The 24,247-nt window shown below is 41.6% G+C and overlaps 1 protein-coding gene across 11 annotated transcripts in view; it reads left to right on the forward strand.

The window, feature by feature from the left end:
- The window catches only part of Msantd2 (Myb/SANT DNA binding domain containing 2), a 37,778-nt gene that overhangs the window by 8,078 nt on the left and 5,453 nt on the right, over positions 1 to 24,247 (forward strand). For 2 of the 11 annotated variants that reach the window (XR_007831817.1, XM_051156191.1), the window contains one exon: positions 17,754 to 18,351. Coding sequence is in view for 6 of the 11 variants with exons in the window: in XM_051156191.1 (XP_051012148.1) it covers positions 17,754 to 17,810 (57 nt within the window). In the remaining 5 variants the exon portion in view is untranslated. Of the gene's footprint in view, positions 1 to 17,753; positions 18,352 to 21,553; positions 21,810 to 23,207; positions 23,269 to 24,247 lie in introns of those variants that run through there. The other 9 variants (XR_007831816.1, XM_051156190.1, XM_051156189.1 and 6 more) reach the window with 9 other exon arrangements.

Here is a 24,247-nt window from a genome sequence, read left to right on the forward strand (position 1 = left end):
GAACAGGAGAATCTCAACAGTTGGGAGGTGGAGGCAGGAGGTCAGGAGCTCACAGTCGTTCATTCTTGGCTATAGAGACAGGCTGGCTTGGCTGACATCAGATCCTGACTAAAAACCCCCCAAAGGAAAAATACAAAACAAGCCCTGTAGTATAAACATTGCTGTCCTGCAAAACTTTGTGTGATGGTGGGAATGTTCGTATGTGTTGGTTCAGTGTGGTTGCTATCAGTTACATGTGACACTGGCCCCTCGGAATGTGACTAGTGTGCCCAAGTAGCTGGTTTTAAATTATGTTTAGCTTCAATTACATTACTTAAAACCTTTAAATAACCACTTTCATGACCACTATATTGAATGTTGTTGGAGTATTAAGCAGTCTTTAAAAGGGTTCTCTTGGCCACATACTCAAGACTGCTAAGGGAGGTCAGAGCTCCTTTCAGCTGTCATGCCATTCTATTTCTCTGCGGGAGCAACCTGGAAATGGTTCACTGTTCGAGTTGGGAGAGATTTTAGGCCAAGAGCTAAAAGTATTCTAGGCTGACTGGGGCAGGCGTTAGGTTCTTGGGTCTCTGCCTTTACATCTGCATTACCTGTTACAGCCGTCACTCACCACAGGTGCTGTTAATAATTGACATGTCACCAGAGCGACTGCAGATGAGTTTTTAATTTAATTTAACTTAAATGTGAATAGTCATATATGTCAGTGCTGTTACATTGACCAGGGTAACTCTGGAACTAATGGTGTTCAAGCTTTCTGCTATGTAGTCCCCAAAGACTTTTGAAATTCATGTACCTTCTAAAACATTTATAGGCAAATAGTGAACATTTAGATCAGGGGCTGGAGAAATAAATGGCTCAGCAATTAGGAGCATTTGTTGTGCTTTCAAAGGACTTTGGTTTAGTTTCCAGCAGCCACATAGTGGCTCACAGCTATTTGTAGCTCCAGTTTCAGGGGATCTGATACCTGGGCACTGGTAAGGATGTGGTGCACATACATACATGCAAGTTAAATTTAAAAACATTTAAGGGTTTATAGGAATTACTAGGATGTACAAAACACTACTAACTCTGGTTTGGGATGAATAAGACAAAGATGTCTGTAAAATTTATGAGTAATGTACTGTGAATCTGAAAACTCCTAGTAATATTATTCTTCTCCCCTCCCTCTTCCCTGGGTTTTTTGAGACAGAGTTTCTCCATGTAGCCTTGGCTTTCCAGGACTTCTTTGTAAACCAGGCTGGCCTCAAACTCATTCCACCTGCCTCTGCCTCCCTGGGTGCTGGGGCTAAAGGAATGCACCATAGTGCCCGGCCTCCTTGTAATATTCTTGTTGGTGTTAGCAGGTTTATGGAGTTTGAAATATTCTTGTTATATTTGAAGGAAGCAATGTCTCAGACCTGTCATTGCTTTGGTCATTCTAAATTCAGAGGCTAATTTTACTTCTAAAAAAGACAATGGAATGACACTAATTACCAAGATTCTTAGGTCACTTGGTCAGCAGAAGAAATCCATAGTCCTGGTTATCTTTTAGCTATCTTTTTTGCCTGATACAGTGGGACCCAATCCTTAACATCCAAGGTTTCTGTAAGTAATAAGGTGTGAAATAAAGGCTTACTTAAGTTTTCATCACTTAGAGTACTGGAGAAGTACAGTGGTGAGCCTTTACCTTAGAGGAGCTGGACCCCGAAGGACCAGTTGCTGTGTAGTGAAGGTTGGCTGTGCTGGTGTTGATGGTAAGCTCACTGGGTGCTGTGGGTGTGCCTTAGGAGCATGCCATCCTAGGCTTCTGGGCTTCACCTGAAGGTAGCATCGTGTTTCACAGGGCAGAAGGCAGTAGAGTAGATGGGTAGTTGGTGTGGAGCTCAGGAGCAAATTAGGCTGGATCGTTGTAAATAGTGAAATGTTCGAAAGTTTTTTAAGTGATTTTAAAAAGCAGTGCCTTTTAACTGAAGAACAATTTGTTGTGTATGCATGGCCTTTGGTGAAGGATGTGATTTTGGTTGTGAGCCTAGCCTTTAATGGCCGAGCCATCTATCTCTCCAGCCCAGGACGTGATTTTGGATATGTGAACATTGCTTGGTATTGTCGTAAAGAACCATCTGAAAGAGTAAACTGGTAATTTCAGGATGGCATTTGATTGAATGTGCCAGTTCTAGGCAATGTTTTTGGTTCTTAGCATATTTTTGTAGTATTGAACTGTAGTTGTGTAAATATCTATAATGCATTACGTTCCTTAATTTTAACTTTAAGAAAACCCAGAGTTGTGCATCTTTAACTACCACACGCAAGAAGATATTTTACTCTGGGGATGAGTACTCACATCAGTACATAAAATAGAAATTATTTTCACAAAATCACTATGTAGTGCTACAATAATATACCACAGGGTACTTACTGTTCTAGGTGCTTTCCAGACATTAACTTGCTGACACTATGTGCACTTTACTCCAGTAGGTTCTGTCCTGTTTGAACACGGACAGACCAGCATCAGAGCCTCTTAAATAACTGTGGGTGTGGAAACATCTAACACAGACTGTGGTGTATACCCCTTTTTTAAACCCCCTGCATCACACTTTATTTTCTTCTCCCCAGTCCTCGTCAGTATTGCCCCTCCCTGATTCCTCCAGGCTTGTCTTTCTTCTGTAGCACAGTCTCGGTGGTCTCCAGACTATTTACACCTAGAACTAGTATGAAGAAAATGAGAGGAAGGAGAGCACTTGCAGCTCAGGGTCGCGTTGTCCTCACTTGGGTATTCTCGGGAGATGGCAGAATAGAAGAGCTGGAGGAACAGGGGAAGGGACGACAGCTTACAGCTCACCCCTTCCTCCATGTTCCACTGCCCAAGCTTTACATTTGGGAGACAGGCCTGCCTGACTTTCCTGTCTGTGTGTGTGTTTTCACTAACCAGCACATTGTGTTAAAGTTTTGTGGCTGTGGTTCTTTGTTCTCTTGCACATTGCAGTAGGTGCTAGTCTTTGCTTGTTGAGTGTGCAGCAGCAGGGACCCATTCCCAGAGACACTTGAGGCCCTTCAGTAAGATTTGCTATAGAGTAGCACTGTAGAGCCAGGATACCACCTGTTACTCTGTGCCCACAGGCTCAGTCCACCCCTTCCCCAAGATTGGTTTTCTCATATGTCCCTTGCTTGCATCCATCCTTTTGACCTAAGCCAACCCCTGTTCAACCATCTTAGTAGCTACCCTCTTGCAGCACTTCTCTCTCTCTCTCTCTCTCTCTCTCTCTCTCTCTCTCTCTCTCTCTCTCTCTCTCTCCTCCCTCCCTCCCTCCCCCTCCCCCTCCCCTCTCTTCCTCCCTCCCTCCCTCCCTCCCTCCCTCTGCCCCCTCACCTTGTTGCTCCTGTCTCTCAGGCAGGATGGCAAGAGTTGCTTTGTAGCTCAGACCATCCTAGAAATCACTGTGCAGCTCAAGTTGGTCCTAAACTCATTATCCTCCCGCCTTAGCTTCCTCTAATACTGGGACTACAACCTACTACTAGTAAACTCTTTACTAGAGCAGTTTTTGTTTTCCAATATACATTGTCTCTGTAGCTCCTATATGGGCTGTTGTCACAAGGCACTAAAATTGACTTCTCAACCTCATTCTTAGTCAGATACAAGTTGACTGAGCTGAGTTATAATCTCTCCTTGGGAATAGAGGCAGGAGGATCACCCTGGGCTACATGCATGAGATTCCCCCGTCTTACTCCCCCCTCTTCTCCTCCCCTCCGGGGGTGGGTGGGGGGCAGGCATGGGGGTGGGCAGGGAGACCTGGAAGATACAGGGGTGAGATTAACAGTTTTGATCACATTTCTTTAGTTTGTGTGTATGGTGTGTGTGTGTATGTGTGTGTATGGTGTGTGTGTGGTGTGTGTGTATGTGTATGTATGGTGTGTGTGTGTGTGTGTGTGTGTGTGTGTGTGTGTGTGTGTGTGTGTTTTCTCAGGCATTCAAATGCGATGACATATGTGCAAGTCAGTCCAACTGCTTTTGGGAGTTAGTTCTCTTTTTACCAAAGTAGATCCCAGAGATTGAACTCAGGTGGGTCAGGCTTGGTGGCAAGCACCCTTACACACTGAGCCATATCAACAGCCTTGTGCTCTTATTTATTTATTTATTTATTTTTGGTTTTTTGAGACAGGGTTTCTCTGTGTAGCCTTGGCTGTCCTGGACTTGCTTTGTACCATGCTGGCTTTGAACTCACAGAGATCCACCTGCCTCTGCCTCCCAAGTGCTGGGATTAAAGGCATGTAACCACTGTCCAGTTTAGCCTTGTGCTCTTGTTAAAAGTTTTCACTTTATATTTAAAGTTGTTTATTTTATGTGTATGAGCATCTTGCCTGCATATATGTCTGTGCATCACATGTACGCCTGGTGCTTACAGAGGCCAGAAGAAGGTGCATTTCAATGATCAAACTTGTCAGCAGACCTGTGAAGCAAGTTCTTTGATCTGCCTGTTGAGCCATCACATGCCTACACTGTGCCTTTGGAGAGTTATTTCAACACAGCACAAAGCCCCAGATTCTCCAGTGGAACACTTGGTTGAGTGAAGGGTCAAGGGAGTAGGTAGTAAGACAGGAGACTAGTGGCAAACTGGAAGTCAGAGGATGTGCTGGGGAAGTGGGGTTTTATCCTCCCCTAACAAAGCATTTTGATCCACCTAGTGACATAGTTACCCTTCTTTTTATAGCATTCACTGGCAGTAATGTAAATAGAAAGGTAAGAGTGGAGGTCATTGTGAAGTCATTCTTGCAGGGAGTTAGCAGTGGCAGTGGAAGCTTGGGAGAGGAGAACAGATTTCATACCTGGCACAGTTCTTAAAGTAATCTGTTGGATCTTAACTTATTCTAGAAGTTCTGCCAGTTCTTTCTATGGTCATATGACCTTCATGGGACATCATGGCTAAGTGATAGGCTTCATTACTCACAACCCAGTGAGACAGAAATAGAACACCATGTTAGGATGGCCCTGCCCTGTGGCCTGGAAGACACATTCTCTTAGCCCTTGGTCTGTCCAATTTGGACAGATGTGGACAGAAGTGATTATCCTACCTCATTTTCTACCTCTTTTCTTAACATTGCCAGAGGATCTAAGATTATAGTTTTAAAAATATTAAATATTAGGCTGGAGAGATGGTTCAGAGGTTGAGAGCACTGACTGCTCTTCTAGAAGTCCTGAGTTCAATTCCCAGCAGTCACATGGTGGCTCACAACCATCTATAATGTGAGCCGATGCACTCTTCTGGCATGCAAGTGTATACGCAGGCAGAGCACTATATACATAATAATAAATAAGTAAATCTTAAAAAAAAATTGACGTATTTTGAGGCAAGATAGTCCTGGCAGGCCTAGTCCTCACTAGGTAGATTAGGTTAGCCTCAAAGTTGCAGCAATCCTCCACTTATGGAATATTCAGATTATAAGAGTATGCCACCAAGCTGGGCCAGATTTCATATGCTAATTACCATACAGGCATGCTTGTGTTACTAGGCTAAGACACATTAGCACAGCGATTCTCGACCTGTGGATTGATACCCCTTTGAGGGGCGAGTGACCGTTTCTCAGGAATTGTGTATCAGATATTTACATTGTGATTGATATCAGTAGCAAAATTATAGTTGTGAAGTAGCAGTGAAATAATTTTATGGTTGAGGGTCACCACAGCATGAGGAATAGTATTAAAGAGTCATAGCATTAGGAAGGTTGAGAGCCACTGCATTAGCAGTATTTTCCCTTATGAGTCCTCCCCGGCCCCCCCCCCCCCCCCCGCTGCTATAAAAAATAATGTTTAGGAAATGAAATAAAGAGCTCTGAGTTTCAAAGACAACTAACAAATACTATTATCACTCACTCACTCATTCATTCATGAGTGATTCTGAGGCAGGGCTTCACTATGTAGTTCTTCTGGCCGTCCTGGAACTCACTTTGTAGACCAGGGTGGGCTCAAATTCAAGGGATCCATCTGGCTCTGCCTCCCAAATGCTGGGATTAAAGACTTGCACCAGCAAGCCTGGTAGTGCTTTAGATTTTAAACAATTTTTAAGGTCATAGGGATAAGGACATACTCTTTAATTTTCTTACTGTAGGGGAAGTTTATTCACCATGCTCTATTCTGCCTGCTTCTGTTTTTGCAGAAACTTTCTTATGTATTTAAAACAGATCCTTAATGAACTAGTGCCTCTTACGCAAGTGCCACAGTTATCTGGAGTTTGTGATCTTCTGAATACTAGGTGAAAGATGTCTGCCCTTGGAAAGAGATTTGTGTTTAAATCTTTGTAATTATTACTTATTCATAGTTTGGAGACTCCTTGAGAGCCTGTGGAAACACTTTGTTTTTCTTGGCACTAATTGGGTGCTATCTTTTCACTCAGGTTGTCCTGTTAAGACAGTGAAATAATAAACTTGTATCTGTTCTCAGGTATTCTAGGAACAGCAGTCATCATTTTGGTTTTCTGTGTGTGTTTTCAGCCATGTTAATGAATAATAATATTTTGGGTTAGCAAATATGATTGATTCAGTGTATTTGATAGAGTAGATAGGAAGTTGTTTATTTCTTTGTTTTCTAGTTGGAGTTCCTGTCTGTGAGACTGCTTCATTGTAATAGCTCAAGCTTGTGAAATTTACAGTACTTTTTCTCTTTAGGTTACTTCATTTATTTGAATAAGCCAATTATGTTTGTAAATGATATTAATAAAGCAAAAATAAAAGTTTATCAATCAAAAACTGATTTTATTATTTATTTAATTTATGAATATTTTTCTCTACATGGAAAGATTAGATTTGATATATAAAGAAGAATGTGTTAGGTCAGCAAGTCAACCTGGTATGTCGTATCTGAACTGCCTAGACCCAATTTTAAAGAGTTTTTAGTCACACATCCATCAAAGTTTATGGAGCCATTTTCATAAGCCAGGTATTACAGGCACTGGGAGTATATCAATGAAAAGAAGAAGCCGCACCCCCTTTTTTAAAGACAGTATCTGTAACCCAGGTTCTCCTCACTGTGTAGCTCACTGTATAACTGAGGGCTGTGAGATTCTGATTGGCCCACCTTCATCTCTTGGTTTCCCGGATTACAGGTGTGTGTCACCACACCTGGTTACAAAACTGATTTAAAAACAAAAACAAACTACAGATCCTTATTCTAATAGAAAATTATGATATTTATGTTTTTGTAGTACTGTGGCACTGAGCCTAGAGCCTTGCATCTGCTAGGAGGGCTCTTTGTCATGTTCCCACATGCCCCAGGCCTGAAAAAATAGGCACACACAATACCTAATTCAAAGCAAATGCTTTACTCCTGTAATTCCAGCACCTGATAATAGGAGGCAGAAGAGTTTGAGACCAGTTTGGCTACATAGTGGGACCTTGCTGCAAAACTAAGTAAGAACAACTAGCAGTAGCCAAAGCTCCTCAGATGTGATGTTTCTGATTGAGGCTTATTGCCCTAAGTTTGAACACCATCCTTGCACACCTTTGCATAACGAAAATTGCCTTTTGTTTTTGTTGCAAAAGTTTTTGTGCTTTATTTTTTATTCTTTTGCATTTTATGCATCCAGGTGACTCTGAGAGCAGCAAAATGCCGTGTTACTGTTCTGTCAGAGCTTACCTCAGAGAACTCCCCTCCTCTGGGTACAGGTGCTGTGCAGCGTCCAGGCTTGAGCCAAAGCGGGTAATTTTCTTCTCCTGCTCAAATTAAAAAACAGCAGTTGAGCTTTGAGAGTTCAGTGTTGTGCCCATTTTAGAACACAATAAAATTTTTTTCCTGTAAATAATGTGTCCGTACTATCACAGTAAGAAGAAATGGAAGAATTTTAAAATTCTTTACCACAGCATAATCACACAATCCTAAAAAATATTGATGATGATGATGATGATGATGCTTTTGGTTTTGGTTTTGGTTTTTAGAGACAGGGTTTCTCTGTATAGCCCTGGCTGTCATGGACTCACTTTGTAGCCTCACTGAGGCTTAATTCTCTAGGTAGGGAGTAAGACTCCTTTTCCTTCTTTGTTCATATGTCAGTGTGTTAATTGCATGTTAGACATATATACTCATGCATAGCCTTAAAAACTGTCAAAGCTAGATGTTTCTGAAATTTTGATTCTGGGAGTATTTACATAGCAATGTCACAAACCATCTACGTACAAAGTCCTGTTGTGTGCTGAACTTAAGTTATCAAGCAAAGTTTTCTTAAAATCTTTTAAATACTAAAATGAGAGAAAGTCAAGGTAGCATTTCTATGCTGTTGAATGATGTGGATTAGTTGAAACTCTCAATTTTTCCCCCAACATAACTTTCATGTTGTTTTTGGTTTTGTTTCATTGTTGTTGTTGTTGTTGTTGTTGTTGCTTTTTGAGACAGGGTTTCTCTATGTAGTCTTGAATGTTCTGGAACTTACTCTGGAGACCAGGCTAGTCTGAGATTCAGAGGTCTCTGCCTGCGCTTCCCTGCCTCCTTATGCTGGAGTTAAAGGCATGTGCTAACCATTGCCCAGTGACTCTTGATGTTGATTGCTGCAGTAAGATTCTTTTTGTAGAGGTGGTGTTGAAATAGTCTTTTTATGTAGTCCTGGCTGGCCTTGAACTTGGAACCATCCACCAAGTGCTGTGATCACTACTGGCATTGGGGTTCATTTTTAAGGTATAATTCACACTTTATTCTTACTGTGTGCTTTTGATATAACACTTTAATTTCCTGCTTTGCTCTACTTGAGTTTACCATTATTGATAACCCCTCAGTATACACACACTGTGGCTGCATCATTTTGTAGTAATTATAATAGCTAACATTTATTGAATGAAAGCAATTACATACATCACTTTAATGCTCACAACAAATCGGCAATAGGAGGGAGCACTATCCTTAACTCCGCTGTACAGATGGAGAAATTAAGGCACAGAGAGATTAATTTGGCTAATGTCACAAAACCAGCAGGTGGTGACAATAGAATAAGCATTTTCATTCCAGATCCTGTGTTTATAACAACTTGGTTTATTTCCTCCTACGAATCACCAACCCACTTTCCTTAAATTTTGACAACTGCAGTAATGTTTTGGAGCATAAAACATAAATGTAATACCAAAACCCAAAACCATACAGTAGGATCCAGATGGACACACCACTATGCTCACATATTTTTTTCTTCTCTCTTTTCCTTTCTCTTTTTCCTTCCTTACATAGGGTCTCATTTATCCCAGGCTGGCCTCATACTATGTGGCTGAGGAGGATGACCTTGAACTGTTGATCTTTCTGTCTCTTTCTAGTGCTGGGATTATAGGCATTTGCCACTATACCTCATTTAAGTGCTGGTGATCAAACCCAGGACTACGTGCATGCTAGGCAAGCATTCTTCCAACTGAACTGCACCTCCAGTGCTCTCTCCCTCTCCCCCTTTCCCTCCCTCCCTTCCTCCCTCCCTCCTTCCCTCCCTCCTTCCCTCCCTCCCTCTTTCCTTCCCTCCCTGTCTGCTTCTGGGATTAAACCCAGGTCCTTTTATGCACTAGGCAAATGCATATATTTCTGATTGAGTTAAATTTTATCATTCAGACTTACTGCTCTAGACTCATTTGGGTTTGAGCCCCCTCAGAAAGTCTTGTAAAAAGAAAACTGGCACCACCCACATCACGAGGGAATGTTTGAATCCAAGACTGCTTTTTGGAAATCTGTCACAGTTGGACAGCAAAGCCACAAACTCTTAAAGTGAAACCTATGAAGATTTCATGTGACAGTGTACTGCTTGCTGCATTGAACATCCATCTACAACAAGACATATCAACTGTAGATATATCCAGGACAGAAGCCTTTAAAAAAGGACATACTTTGCTTATCACATGCTAAGTGGAATGCTGAACCATTACATCTGAGTTTTTTTTTTTACTACCCGTGGTTTTAAGTTATCCACTCAAAAATACTTTATTTTATGAATATTTTACCTGCACATATGCTTCAGTGCATCATATGTATGCAGAGCTAGAAGACACCAGAAGAGGGCATTAGATCCCCTGGAACTAGAGTTAAAGACCATTGTGAGCTTCCTTGTGGAAGCTGGGAATTGAACCAGGATCCTCTAAGAGAAGCCAGTGCTCTTAACTGCGGAGCCATCTTCCTAGCCCCCCCCCCATAAACTTTTTATTCCTAGATCCATCCTTATGATCAATATCATATTCTTTCTTATATGTATCAAAACTCAGTGTGAACAATGAGTTTTGGGTTATGTAGGGGAGATAAACCTGTTTTTGTTTTTATCTGAAGTGTGGAATGGGGAAGAGAGCAGGATGTTTTTCCACTTAGAAATCAGACTACTATGTGGGGGAGCTTGATGAAAAACATACTTGAACAGACCGAAAGGATATACATGCATACACACACACACACACACACACACACACACACACACACACACACGTGTGTGTGTGTATATATATATATCCCCAGAACAGGAGGCTTGGAGCTTTTTGTTGGGACTTAGTTTTTGGCTGTTCACCCCTGCTCTTCGAGACACTCCTAAAGAGAGCTAGCTGTTCCAGGGAAGGCTTCAAGGCTTTGGACTCTGGCTGAGGCTTCAGGTTCCAGTTGTTCCAGGTTCCAGCAGCAACTTTGGTGGAATTGATGGTCTGCTTAGATCCTGCTGACTACGCCAGGAGAATCATTCCTAGGAACTGATACCAGGTTTCCTTCTTGTTTCCTTTAATCTTCTTCTCCTCTCGTGTAGGCTAGTCAGGTTATAAGGGAGGTATGCTTGTTAATCAGTTCATAATAAAGTATATTTATTAAGGTAATTGAGCCTACAGGTGGCGCCCAACGTGAGGCTATTCAATATTCCCTGTGGAAGTATCTTCCAATGGTTTCTCTTCATTGGACTACTACTGTTCAGCATAGGTACTGAGAGAGCAAACCTTCCCCTATCCTTCTTATGCAAAGGTATTGTAAAAAAAAAAAAAAAACCCAATCTTTTAAACCAATGACTATTATAGGCCAAGACTTAGGTAACAGGAAAGGCAAAGGAATTCCAGGCTGTAAATGACCCATTGGTTGGATTACCTTATTTACTACTCTCAAATCTGTTATCATCCTCTAGCTGTCTGGCTCCTTTTACTACAGACACTGGGGAATTCCAAGGGCTGGTAGACTCTTCTATATGCTGAGCCTCCAGTTGCTCTTGTACTAAATGGTGAAGGAAGCGCCTACCTGCAATTTTTCTTTTGTTATGGGCCACTGCTCTTGCCACACAGGCCTGTTTGAAATCCATTTTAGGGGCAAGGCTGTTGGCACATCAGTAGTGGCCCCTCTTATAAATTTGGAAACTCTAGCCGGGCATGGTGGCACACGCCTTTAATCCTAGAACTTGGGAGGCAGAGGCAGGTGGATCACTGTGAGTTTGAGGCCAGCCTGGTCTTCAAAGCAAGTCCAGGACAGCTAAGATAACATAGAGAAACCCTGTCTTGAAAAACAAAAACAAAAACAAAAAAATTTGGAAACTCAATATCTGTCTGAGTTTGGATAACGGGCATAACTCGCAGTTGCTCCTGATTACTTATTTTAATATCTTCTCCAGAAACACGTGCTGCTTCACACTTAGCTTCATCGTTGCTTATCTCTGTAATTGCAAGAATATTAATCTGAGTACCCCATTGTTGTAAGAAAGCCCTTCCCCATAGGTTTATGGGTATGTCAGCCACAGGGTTAACAAAAGAAGACAACAAAACATAAGTTTTGCTTTGGAAAGTTTTCAGGAAGAGTTTAAAACACATGTGAAAGTAAAGTCTTTGTTGTAGAAGATGCATTGTCATTCATTCACATCTTCAGTGGATGCTGGTGGTTCTTAGGCTGTCAACTCCTCTTAAAGGAGGGTGAGCTTGAATTAAAGCAGAAGAAACATCCTCAAGGTACAATTACTTTGTGACAATAAAAACAGGTAAGTATGAGGCTATGAGTATGACCGTTCTCATGCTTTCTATTAGATGCTACATAAGGAAGTGGTTGGGAACTTGCCTCTTTAGAGATAATAGTGGACATGAGATGAATTGTAATGAATACAAGTTGTGTTCCACACAATGACATTTTTGTCAACAATGGCTGTACACTGAAGCAGTCCTATAAGTCAGTCCCATTATACGGGAGCCAAACGTTTCCTGTCATGTAATCATTATAGCTATCTTTATGTCCTATGGCAAAGCATTACTCAGCATGTTGTGATGCTTGTAGACGAAACGTACTGTTGCCAGTCAGTAAAAGTACAGTGCAGCCAGGCATGAAGGCTCACTTCTGTGTAGTCTGAGTACATGGGAGACTGCTCCTGCTTTCTTTCTTTGGTAAACATGACCAGAAGCAATTTGAGGAGGAAAGGGACTTCATTTTTACAGCTTACAATCCATCATGAGAAGTTGGGGCCTGAACTCATTTAGGAACCTAAAGGCAAGACCTGAACAGAGACCATGGAGGAACACTACCTCCTGGCTAGCTCAGCTTGCTCTATTATACTACCCAGGGCCACCTCCCTGGGTGTGGCCTGACCATAGTGGGCTAGGCCCTCCACCATCAGTTGTTAATCAAGAAAATGCCCCAGAACCATGCCCTCAGACCAATCTGATAGAGACATTTTTCCAATTTAGGTGCCCTCTAGCCAGATGACTCTAGCTTGTGTCCAGTTGACAAAAATAGTTAGTAGGGGAGGCTGATGCAGGAGGATTTCCATGAGTTCCAGGGTAACCTGAGTTACACAGCGAAACTGTCTTACAAAACAGAAAAGAAAAAAGAAAGAAAGAAAGAAAAGAATGTCACAAAGTGGCACATGTAAGTGTGGACAGTGCATAACACTTGGTGGTGGTGAGTACTGCTGGTGGTTTAGGCACTCACCTTATTGGTTAAGAGACCATGTGCAATGATATACCCATGATGATTAGGTTTCGGTACGTGCACACTATAATTCCTGCTCCTGACAAAATGGTCTTAACAACACAATTTCCCCCCTGAGCTAGGTTTTTGTTTGTTTGCTTGTTTTTTGTTGTTGTTGTTGTTGTTGTTGTTGTTTTGTTTTTGTTTTTCTGAGACAGGGTTTCTCTGTGTAGCCTTGGCTGTCCTGGACTCACTTTGTAGACCAGACTGGCCTCGAGCCTGAGCTAGGATCTTATGCAGCTCAGGCTGTTTTGAAACTCACTGTGTAACTGAGGATGACCTTGAATGAATGATGTTCTTGTTTCTACCTCCCAGTGTTAGGATTATAGGAGTGTCCCCACCATATCCTGTGCTGATCATCTAAATTTTCTTCCAGCTTCTTAAATAAGTTTAGGTTGCTCCAAGGCAGAAACTTAGAATAAACTTAGAACTTTTAATTTTTTTCATAAAAATGATAAGAAAGCTTATACAGTTATGGCTTATAGTTCATACCACATAAATGAAAAGTATATTTTTAGAACTAATTAAATCTTGATTTAATGTTTAGGCCTAGAAGTTTTCCCCTCCCTCTCCCCTTTTAAATTGTGTATAAGTGTTTTGCCTGCATGTGTGTCTACACCATGTTTGTGCTGGGAATTGAACTAGATTCCTCTACAAGATCACCCAGTGCTCTTAACTGCTGAGCCATCTTTCCAGCCGTGGGCCACATGTCTTGATGGAGGATTTCTAGTAGCTTTAGTTTTTAGTGAGCTATTAAGGATGCCAGAATTAATTTTATAAACCTACTAATAGAAACTCTTATTACAGGTTACGTTTGCCTGCTAGATAGTCATTTCCAGTAAGAAAACAAGTGCAAAACAGAGATAGTCACATGGCCAGCATGTGGAAGGGATGATATGGCTTACTATTTATTGTTATTGTTCGAGGTGTGCCCACAGTCTGTCTGCACATGGATGGCAGAGGACAACTTTGTGCAATTGTCCCCTCTTCCTACTTTCATATGGGTTCTGAGGATCAAACAGTATCCAGGCCCATCCTGCGAGCACCTTTATCTGCTGAGCCTTCTCATTGACCCACTGGCTCTACTTTTAAACTTGGAATGAGCAGAGGCCACTTTTGTATTTCAGCAGCAAGGTAATGTTACTACAATAAAAGCCAGTCAGGATTTGTTGTTACTTATTAGGGGAGTGGCCTTAACTTGGGGGCATGATTGTGGAACAGTTCTTCGTTTGTATGGGGATTTGTTGTTGTTGACTTATGTGTGTGTGTCTGATGAAGTCAGGTGGGTGTCTGACCCCTGGAGCTGGTGGTACAGGTTATTGTGAGCTTTCTGGTGTGGCTTCCTAGAGTCAAACTCAGGTCCTCTTCAAGAACAGTGCATGTTTTTAACCTCGGAGCTATCTCTTCAGTCCCGCATGGGGGGGACTTTCAAAAGGGAGGAATGGTTTCCTCTGCCATGCCAGAAGTATTGTTGTGAATGTGCTTTCCCTCTCATTATTACCTATTGATAAGTATTTGACAATTTTAATGTTATCTGAATAACACTTGGCATCAGAGCCCCAAAGTGTAAAGATAACAAAAACCTGTAAAAAGATGCTCCATGGCGACTTTAGAGGAGAGCTTTTTTTCTGGAGCACCATCCAGCATGGATATCACCCCCTGCTTAACATCCCCATCCATGGTGGGCTCAGTTGTAAGTGCTTCCCTAGCATGCTCTAGGGTCAGTTTGCAGTCTAGCACATACAGTGTTTGCCAACATTTCCATGGTACCTGCCAGTTTTGTTGGAGTTATTCTGTTTTGTTTTGAGACAGGGTCTCGGGCAGCCCAGGCTGACCTAGTAGTTCCAGAATGAATATTGCTACTCCAGAAAAAAATAATTGTTGCTTATTACATAGAAATAGTGCTTTAGATGGGTGGTGGTGGCACACACCTTTAATACCAGCACTCAAGAGTCACAGATAGGCATATCTCTGACTTTGAGGCCAGCCTGGTTTACAAAGAGTTCCAGGACAGCCAGAGCTAAAAAATCTGCCTAGAACAACTAAAATGAATGAATGAAGGAGCGAACAAACCAACAAAAGGTTGCTTCTCCCCACCTCTGTAAAATGAGATCCTTGTACTTTTTTTTTTTTTTTTTTTTTTTTTTTCTAGTTTTGAGACAGGATTTCTCTGTGTAGTCTTGGCTGTCCTGGACCTGCCTTGTAGACCAGGCTGGCCTCGAACTCACAGAGATCCGCCTGTGTCTGCCTCCTGAGTGCTGGGGTTAAGGTGTGCATCACTACGCCTACCTTCCTTGTACGCTCTTTTTGTTTATTGAGATACAGTCTGGCCTTGTAGCCTAGGCTGGCCCAGAATTTTTTATCCTCCTGTCTCTATTTTAGTGTTAGGAGCACAAGTATGGACCATATCTAGGATGTGTGGGTTTTTTGATTGTTTGTTTTTTAGTTAGTTTATTGAAATGAATTGAGAAACCTAGCAAGAGTGACATTTTTCTGAATCAGAAACCGTTCTCCTTTGCTTTCTATTGATTTATTTGTTTATTTATTGTGAGCTTTACTGAAATTTTGTTTTCAAAAATTCGGGAAATATGGGTGCTGTGTACCATACCTGTTGTCAGCTTATGAGAGGCTTAGGTGAGGGATTCCCTTGACTTTGAACTCAGCCTGGGCAACATTTTGTCTGAGAGGATCACGCTCAGGTCATCAGTATGCCCGTGGTGTCTTTACCTGCTCAGCCATCCTGCTGGCCCTGATTGTATCAGTCTTTGGAATCTCTTCTGAAGTCTGTCATACAAATTAAGTCTACTTATCTTAGACTTCCTCATACGTCTTTTATCCTGTGCTGGAAGAAAAGCCTCTGTGCTGTAGAACAGGCTTTTAAGCAGAGGAGTGTGTACGTGGTCATCGGGGAGACTCGGAAGTCTGTGATTTGTGAGTTTCCTCAGCAGGGGATCCACAGCCCTCATAGGCTTAGGCTTCCTGCTTAGGAAAAGGAGGAGCAGATGTTAGAATTACAGGTTTGTACTCTGCTCTCAGATGCAGAGCCAGGGGAGCATGTAGCAAGCCCTGCCCTCCCCTCTTTGTTCTCGGTTCTTCTTCCCTCCTCCTCTTCTGCCTTCTTTTCCTCCTCCTCCTTTCCCTTTTTCTTCTCCTTATCCCTTTTCTTTTTTGGGGGGGGATTGGTTTTAAAGGATTTTGTCAGTTTGCCAGATACTAATATACAGAAAACCCAGTGTGATAATTCTGAGTTTTGCCCAAATGGTTTTGTTTTGGGTACTTTCTACCCAAAGTTGCAATTATGTATAACAAGATGTGAGTGTAAATTCATGCTTTTTTGTTTTGTTTTGTTTTGCTTGGTTTTCTTTCTTTTTTTATTTTATTTTATTTATTTATTTATTTTTTTTTATTGAGTCAGACCTCTCTATTTAGCTGTGGCTAGCTTGGAACCACTCTATGTAGACCACGTAGGCTTGGAGCTCACAGAGATCTTCCTACCTCTGCCTCCCAGTGGTGAGATGACAGGCATGTGCCACCTACTGTTAGCTTGTTAGGCAAGCACTGTACCAACTGAGCTACATCCCTGGTGCACATGCACATCTCTGTGTCTGTGTGTGTATATGTGTTTCTGTGCTACATACCCAGCGTGTGTGTGTGTGTGTGTGTGTGTGTGTGTCTGAGCTACATCACTGGCGTGTGTGCCTGCGTGTGTGTGTGTTTTGTGTATGTGTGTGCGTGCATGTGTGTGTCTGTGTCTGTATGTCTGACCTACATCCCTAGCCTGTGTGTGTGCGAATGTGTTTGTCTGTGTATGTGGATTGCTTAAGATTGAACCCAGGCCCTTGTACATACTAGGCAAACATTCCACTGAGGTGTGTCCTAGGACCTTTTCAGTTTTTATTTACATGTGGTGTTTTGTTGGCTCAGTTAAGAGCCACTAGTAATAATTGTAGTAGGAGTTTAAAGGGGAAAGGTCTATTTTACAGAGACTACTCATTCATCTTAGTCCAACGTATATTTGTTTGGTAGGGTTGTTTATCAGCGGCAAGGTCTGGCTGTACAACCAGGCCGCCTTGAACTTGCAGCAGGCCTTCTTCTGCCTTGTGTACTGGGATTATGGAACTGAACTGCCATGCCCTGCTTGAAGCGTTATTTTGACACATTTATCAGAAAATTAGTTACTGGAGATTTACTTCCTGTAAATTTCTTCATTTCTTGTGGATTATGTGGTTTTTGAAGATTTGTCTTACTTAATCATTGAGAGGAGTTTTGGGTTTGTCACATTCAGTTTGCTGCTGGGTACGGTAACTGCAGGGCATGTGTAGTATGGCCAGTTTGACAACTACATTTGAAAAGTTGTGTTACTGTTTGTTTTTTTTTTTCTTATAACATTGCTTCCTACTATTGTAACTGAGCTGTCCTCCCTCCAGGCTCACTTATTTTTTTCATCTCACATCTTAGTCCAATGAAGCAGTGTTTTCTAAGCAGCATGTTTATATAGCTGTTATGACTTACTTCTGCTCCTCCTCATTGTGTGCTGTGTTCCACAGCAGTTCTCTTAGAGCAGTGGTTTTGTCATGGTGACCGTTGTACTAGATGAAGTGGGTAAATTGCCAGTAGCAGTTTTTTTGGCCTGTGCCTATATGAGCTGTTTAGTTTGCCTCATGTTTTCCCAAAGCAGGGGAGAACTAGTTCTTCCCACCTTCTATGAGGACACTGAAGTGAAAACCTAAATTTCACCCTTAGATTACTTAATAATGCCAGGAAGGGCTTTGAAACCACTGAGCCTGCTTATAGATCTTATTTTCCAAGCCTTTCATTATTTTATTTGCCCTTTTCTGAACTCTACAATTTCCCTCTCTTGTAGCTGGTTCGATGCCCAGAACTGAATGCTGTGCTCCAGCTGTGGCCTCACCGGTGCTGAATAGAGAGGAAGAGCCACCTTCATAGCTTACATGTGATTCCTCTGCCTATACAACCCAATACTGGATTTACTTACTTTGGCAAGATAGCTGCATTGTGCACTGTATTTAATGTTACGTGTGCTGTAACCCTGGGTCTTTCTCTGCATTGCTGCCGTCCAACCCTCAATCCTGCCAATCTAAAACTCCTGCCTTTGTTTACCTGCCCTTCTCCCCATAGACCCCCTGTACATTCATCCACAGTGAATGTCATCTTTTTATTCTCTGATTTTCTTTTACTTTAATCTTAAGCTTTGGCAAGACTTTCACTCTGTCCTGTAAATTTTCAGCTGTCAGCCAATTCCCTGCCCCGCCTTCACCTGCTTCGGGAATGGAACATCCCTCAAGCCTTTTCTCTGGTTCTTTTCTGTTTGTAGCCCTGAAACCCAAGCATTTGGTATGGTGGATTGAATAAGCATTTACCTGGCGTTTCTGAATCAGATACTTGGAATAACTCTGTTTTGGCCCCTTGAAGTTGTTACCTTGCTTAGCTCTGTTTAGATTTCCTTGACTCCTCACTGCCTCTATCTGGGTGGACAGTATAGTCTTACAGCCTCTCCTCCAGGGAGGAGAGGACACCGTACTATCAACTTACCAGAGAGATTCTCATAGTAAGGAAGTTAACTATTAGTTTTTAATAGCATAACCTTTAGTAGTTTTAAAGTTTTCTTCCAATTAGAGATGAGCGAGGTAAATGAAGGAAGTGAAGCAAGATTTTTTATTGTTAAGTAGAATGTGGTTCACCACGAAAGCCAAATGGTGTATCTTGTTGGATTTGGTAGCTGACTCAAATGGGAGCTGCAGTCTCATTTTTTCTGGACTCTGGAGCATCATGATTTCTGGTTTAGAGAAGGTTTTTAGTTGGTTTATTTAGGATTGTTGATAGAGCTGCCCAGTCTTTTAATTATATGCTTTGATTAAGCATTTAGAGGATAATGTATTGTGTAATCTTTTCTGTGGGTGGTAAGAATTGGAAGGTCTCCAAATGTCCTTTTTATCTATGTCTAAGCACTCCTAGTGGGTCTAAGGGTAACAGTTAAGCCGATGTTTGAGTTCCCTCCTCCCGCCACCATCGTAGTGGATGTGTGCCCTGTTTAAACTGACTGTGCTTGAATTTGTGGTATTTATTAGACCTACGAGTTAACTGCTTATAAGTACTTATATCTTAAAGCAGAGAAAGTTGATTTGAAATCTTTTTAATGTCATTTCAGTACATCAGGTTATTATGGTTTTAGACATTACCAAGCACCTGGCAGATATCAGCACATTGTGCTAATTGTAAACATGTGTTACAGGTGTCCTACAAGTGACAGGTGTGTGTAAGCTGTCAGAAATCACTGATTCCAGTATTCACAACTACATAACCGAAGAAAATTATAAGCTCAATTTGGTGGCTTTGAAAAATGTCCTTTCTCTTGTTTTCTCCCCATGTATATTGTCAAAATTTGGTGAATTTATTCTTGAGACAGAGAATAAGTGTTTGCAAAATAGGGAGAAATTGGTAGATTTGTTTGGGCCTTTGTCACTTCCTCGTAAGTGTTGGGACCCTTCTTTTCTCCTTGGCTTCTGGGGTAACCCTTAGTGACATCAGAGTGGATTTGCTGTGCTGTAGGCAGCCAGTAAGCAGTGAGAAGGGTACGGTTCCCATCTCCATTTATGGTCCTAGGAGGGGAATGGACAGGGTTGCGACTCTATTTACAGTTCTTGGAAGAGTCAGGAGTGCTTGGGGGTGTTCTTGGAGGCAGAAACCAGACATTGTAAGATAAAAATAAATTGTCAGGGGCTGTTTGCAACTCAAATTCCGATCTCTGAGGAGCAGAGGGTGCTGGGAAAGGGGGGTATGTGCGAAGTCAAATGAGATTTGCTGCTGTGCTTGACTCTTCTGTTGGGAGATTTGACCATGACACACATTTTCCAAGTTTCCAAGTTTCTGGATTGTTTTAGAAAGTTTTGTCTTATGGAGTCACAATTCTGTTACAAAAAGAAAGTCAAGATGATTTTTAAAGGGTTTATGAGAAGCCTCAGTTTTCCATAAGGATCTTGAGGTGGTGGGAGAGATGTGAAAGGGAAAATGGGCAGATGCTTGTTTGGGGGTCTAAGGCTGCAGGGTGGGTGACTGTGTCTGAAGGAGACGATTTTGTCTCATGCTTTTATTATTCTTTTTGCCTTATTTGGATTTCTGGCCTCAGGGGGCAGATTTTTAAAGTCTTTGAGGAAAAGTCTTGTGGATTATCAGCTATGATTTAAAGATCCTGCACTTCATGGAGAGCCATAAAGTTCCAGACGTGTTTTAGTTTGGTGAGAATAGGTCATGTATTGGCTTATGGAGGTAATCTCCCCTTTAGGAGAGGTTTTTTGGGTTTTTTTGTTTTTGTTTTTGTTTTAAGATTTATTTATTTACTATTTGTACAGTATTCTGTCCGCATGTGTGCCTGCAGTCCAGAAGAGGGCACCAGATCTCATTATAGATGGTTGTGAGCCACCGTGTGGTTGCTGGGAATTGAACTCAGGACCTTTGGAAGACCAGCCAGGGCTCTTAAACTCTGAGCCCATCTCTCCAGCCCTAGGAGAGTCTTATAGTCTTGATAATGCTTATACATTAGGTTAGAGATAAATTAGTCTTAACAGTTAATATTTAGGAGCCAGTAGGGAAAAGGGAGTTTTGTTTCTCAAGAAAATTCTGAGCAAAAAAAATTCTGTAAAGTAGAAGAGCAATTTGAAGGAAGAAAGGAAGGCAGAGACAAAGTAGAGCTGAGACTAAGTCCTTGATATATCTTTTGGTTTATCAGGTAAGATAGCATGAAGTATATCATTAAATTCAGGGAACTGGGGTAGTCTGAAATATGTAGTAGAAATAAAGACCCTAAAAATGAGAGGGTTGAACAAGGCAAAGAGGTCATCCAGGTTTTGTCTGGGAGCTTACATAATGGTATTTATTTACTGTGTACCAAGTGACAGAGAAAGAAGTGAGATGCTTCCTTTCCTCACCCTCCCCAAGAGAGACTGTTGGCCTTGTTGGTGTGTTTAGCTGGCAATTTGAGTTGGTAAATTAGTAAAATGTTGGTATTAATGCATTTCTTCTTGGTTGTTGTGTCTGAGACTAGGGCCTTATGACATTATTGGTTTGCTTTCTGTTTAAATTGTAGAAGTTTTTACCTTGACAGGGTGAGTTAGGAAGGAATAAAGACACTGTGAGTGATCTGTTTTGTTAGGTACTTTGCCTAGGCAACTGTTTTCCCCTGTTCTCCTTAACCAAGAGTAAGGAAGATGTTTTTCACTTGGGGAAATTCTTCTTTCTGTCCTCCTTCCCTCACGTTTTCAAATTCTGGGCACCATAGCAGCTCTCTCTCCTGTGGCAGGTGTGCATCCTATTGGCTGGCTGGTATTTCTTTTTTTCCTCCCCCTTACCCTTTTTAAATGGGGGAGGGGGCATAAAATATGTGTATGGGGTACATGCAATAATGTTGTAATGTTTCTTGTTGTTTTAATTGACAATTGCAAAATAATTGTTTGAGTTATAACATGTTTGAGTAAATGTTAAATTAGTATTTTTCTAATATAATAATGAATTTGAAATCTAGCATTCCTGTAACAATGTGTCTATGTTTGTCTGTCTGTGTCTGTCTGATAGTAATTAATATCTGTGGTCCGTATCTGGAGGAGGAAGTACAGCTTTAAAGGAATAACAAAAGACTTTGTGTCTTAGACCCTTCGCAGGTGTTACAGTCGGGTGAAAGAACATGGTGTTGGGAAAAGAAAGAGCAGTTACACATTTGAACAGTTGGAACAGGTGTTTGGTCAGGGAGGATGGGATGCTCAGCCCTGCCAGCCTGTACTTATTAACAGTAGTGGCTTGTACCAGGAGCTGGAGTCAGATGGCAGCACTATGGAGGACTATTCACAGGAGGACTGGGGAAACCACAGTCAGGATCTCCATGGCTATCCAACAGATCAGGAATTGGGTAAGAAAACCAATATATATGGTGTGGTGTGCGTGTGTGTGTGCGTGTGTGTGTGTGTGTGTGTGTGTGTGTGTGTGTGTGTGTGTGTGTGTCTGGTATTGACCATCTGTGGTGGCTTCTAGTGCTGTTAGCACAAGGCATATTGCCAAACTATTTGAGTCAATATGGGTATCCTTGGAATAGCATTAAACTGCCAAGTAATGCTTGATGGCTACTTGATGACTTAGGTACTGCTAAGTTTCCTAACCTGAGTCATACAGGGAGGTTCACTGACAGAACCTATTTATTTAACTCAAAATACCCCTGCTCTTTGTAGCACTGACTTTTGGCCAGTTTACTTAAAAAAAAAAAAAAAAAGGTTTACTTATTTATTATGTATACAGTGCTCTGTCTGCATGCCAGAAGAGAACGTTCGATCGCATTATAGGTGGTTGTGAGCCACCATGTGGTTGCTGGGAATTGAACCAGGGTCCTTTGGAAAAGAGCAGTTGGTACTCTTAACCTCTTAGCCATCTCTCCTGCCCAGTTTTGACTTTCTTATTTTGGGAGTATTTTTAGCTATAGCCTGTGTAAATATCAGCAGCAAGTTGTGTAAGGAGTGTGTTAGGAGTTAATACCTTCCCCCTAGTGAGGTGCTCAGGTGACTCCTGAGAAGGTGCAGGTATAAATTTGATTGCCTTGCTTAAGGGGAAAAAAAATTACAGAAATCCTGCCTGATAACAGAGAAATAAAGAAAAGGAGTGAACCATTCTTTCCTTTTTTTGGTTTTTTGAGACAGGGTTTCTTTGTGTAACAGAGAGCCTTGTTACTGCGGTTTTCTATTATTGTTGTTTTAATTTCTTCTAACTATTGGAAGGGAAAAAGGAAGAGGCTCTCAAATTGTTAAGATTATTAGCCATATGTAAAAAAAACAAAGAGTTGAAGAATAAGAACGGAAGCTAAGTGAACAATAAGGGCTGGACGATGGCAGCATAGTACAGCCCTGTTTGCTCTCACCCAGACCTTGAGAAAAAAACAACATGTACAATATGCTGATCCTCGTATTTGGGAGTAATTACTTATCCTGAAAAACCTACACAGAAAGCCTGAATAGAGCAGAATCATTTCCATTCTTGTTCTTTTAAAATCATGTTTGCAGTGAAATTAAGCTTTAAGCTCCTCGCTTGAAATCCACTGGTGACCTTGAAGAATTTTATGCTTATGGAGCCTGGTTCTGATCTTGCATATAAATGTTTGCATCTCATTATATAAAGTTATATTTTTAAATCTAGTACCGGACAGTGTTAGACATCAGAATTAAAAAGTACAGAAGGGGCGATAAATAGAGCTATTTATTCATATAAATGTATGCCACCACTTAGGAAAATACAATTTCTTTCAAAATTCTTTGTTTTTCAGATGAAATGCCAGTTTCAAAGAGAACATTAAAAATAAAACAGGAGTCTTCTGAAGAGGCACAGTAAGTAGATGCTTCATTGTTGGACCAGTGTGTCCGAGCTTAGCAACCTGGGAGGATCATGGGTAACCTAGGCATGATGCAGGCGCTCCCGCTGTACCACCTTGGAAGCATTTCTGCCCATTCTTAACTCTACCACTGGGAACTCGAACTGCTGAATTTTAGATCCAGGAAGAAGAGACAAGTGTAACATGAAAATATGTTTCCCTGTGTGGGTGTGCACTTCTGGATGCTTACTCAGAGACAAGATGAACCATAAGGACCTGAGTTTACATGGGGCTGGGTGAAATGGTAGGAGGGCCAAAGGACATTTAAATCAATCTTTATAATATTACAGTTTGGGCATCGGAAAGGAAGCTCTTAGTTGACCTACTTATGCATGTAGAAAACAGCTCAGCTCCCAGAGGAAGGACCTCTCACTGGCCCACCTGTTGTTTTTCCTCCTAAGAGTTTAATACCATCTGTTACATTTATGTATCTGTTTGATGGACTTAAGTGAGTTCCTTATCAAAGCTACTAAAAAGAATAAAAAATAAAGTTTGAGACTAAATGAAGAGCATTACTCATTTTCCCTCGTTGCATTCAGAGCAGCCATGCCTTGTGTGTTGCATTCAGAGCAGCCATGCCTTGTGTGTTGCATTCAGAGCAGCCATGCCTTGTGTGTTACATTCAGAGCAGCCATGCCTTGTGTGTTGCATTCAGAGCAGCCCATGCCTTGTGTGTTGCATTCAGAGCAGCCATGCCTGTGTTGGGTGTCAGAAGCTTTGGAGCTGGAGTTACAGACAGTTGTCAACTGGCATGTGGGTGCTGGGAATTGAACCCCAGTCCTCTGGAAGAGCAGCCAGTGCCCTTAATTGCCTATCCATCTCTTCAGTGCCCCACATCTTTTTTTTTTTTTTTTTTTTTTTTGCAGTATGTTTTTAGAATCAGAATTCCCAGTGATGTCTGATTGACCCTGTGTCTGGAGAAAGGGGGAATGAGC

This window comes from Acomys russatus, chromosome 14 (genome assembly GCF_903995435.1).
Source record: "Acomys russatus chromosome 14, mAcoRus1.1, whole genome shotgun sequence".
Classification (NCBI taxonomy): domain Eukaryota; kingdom Metazoa; phylum Chordata; class Mammalia; order Rodentia; family Muridae; genus Acomys; species Acomys russatus.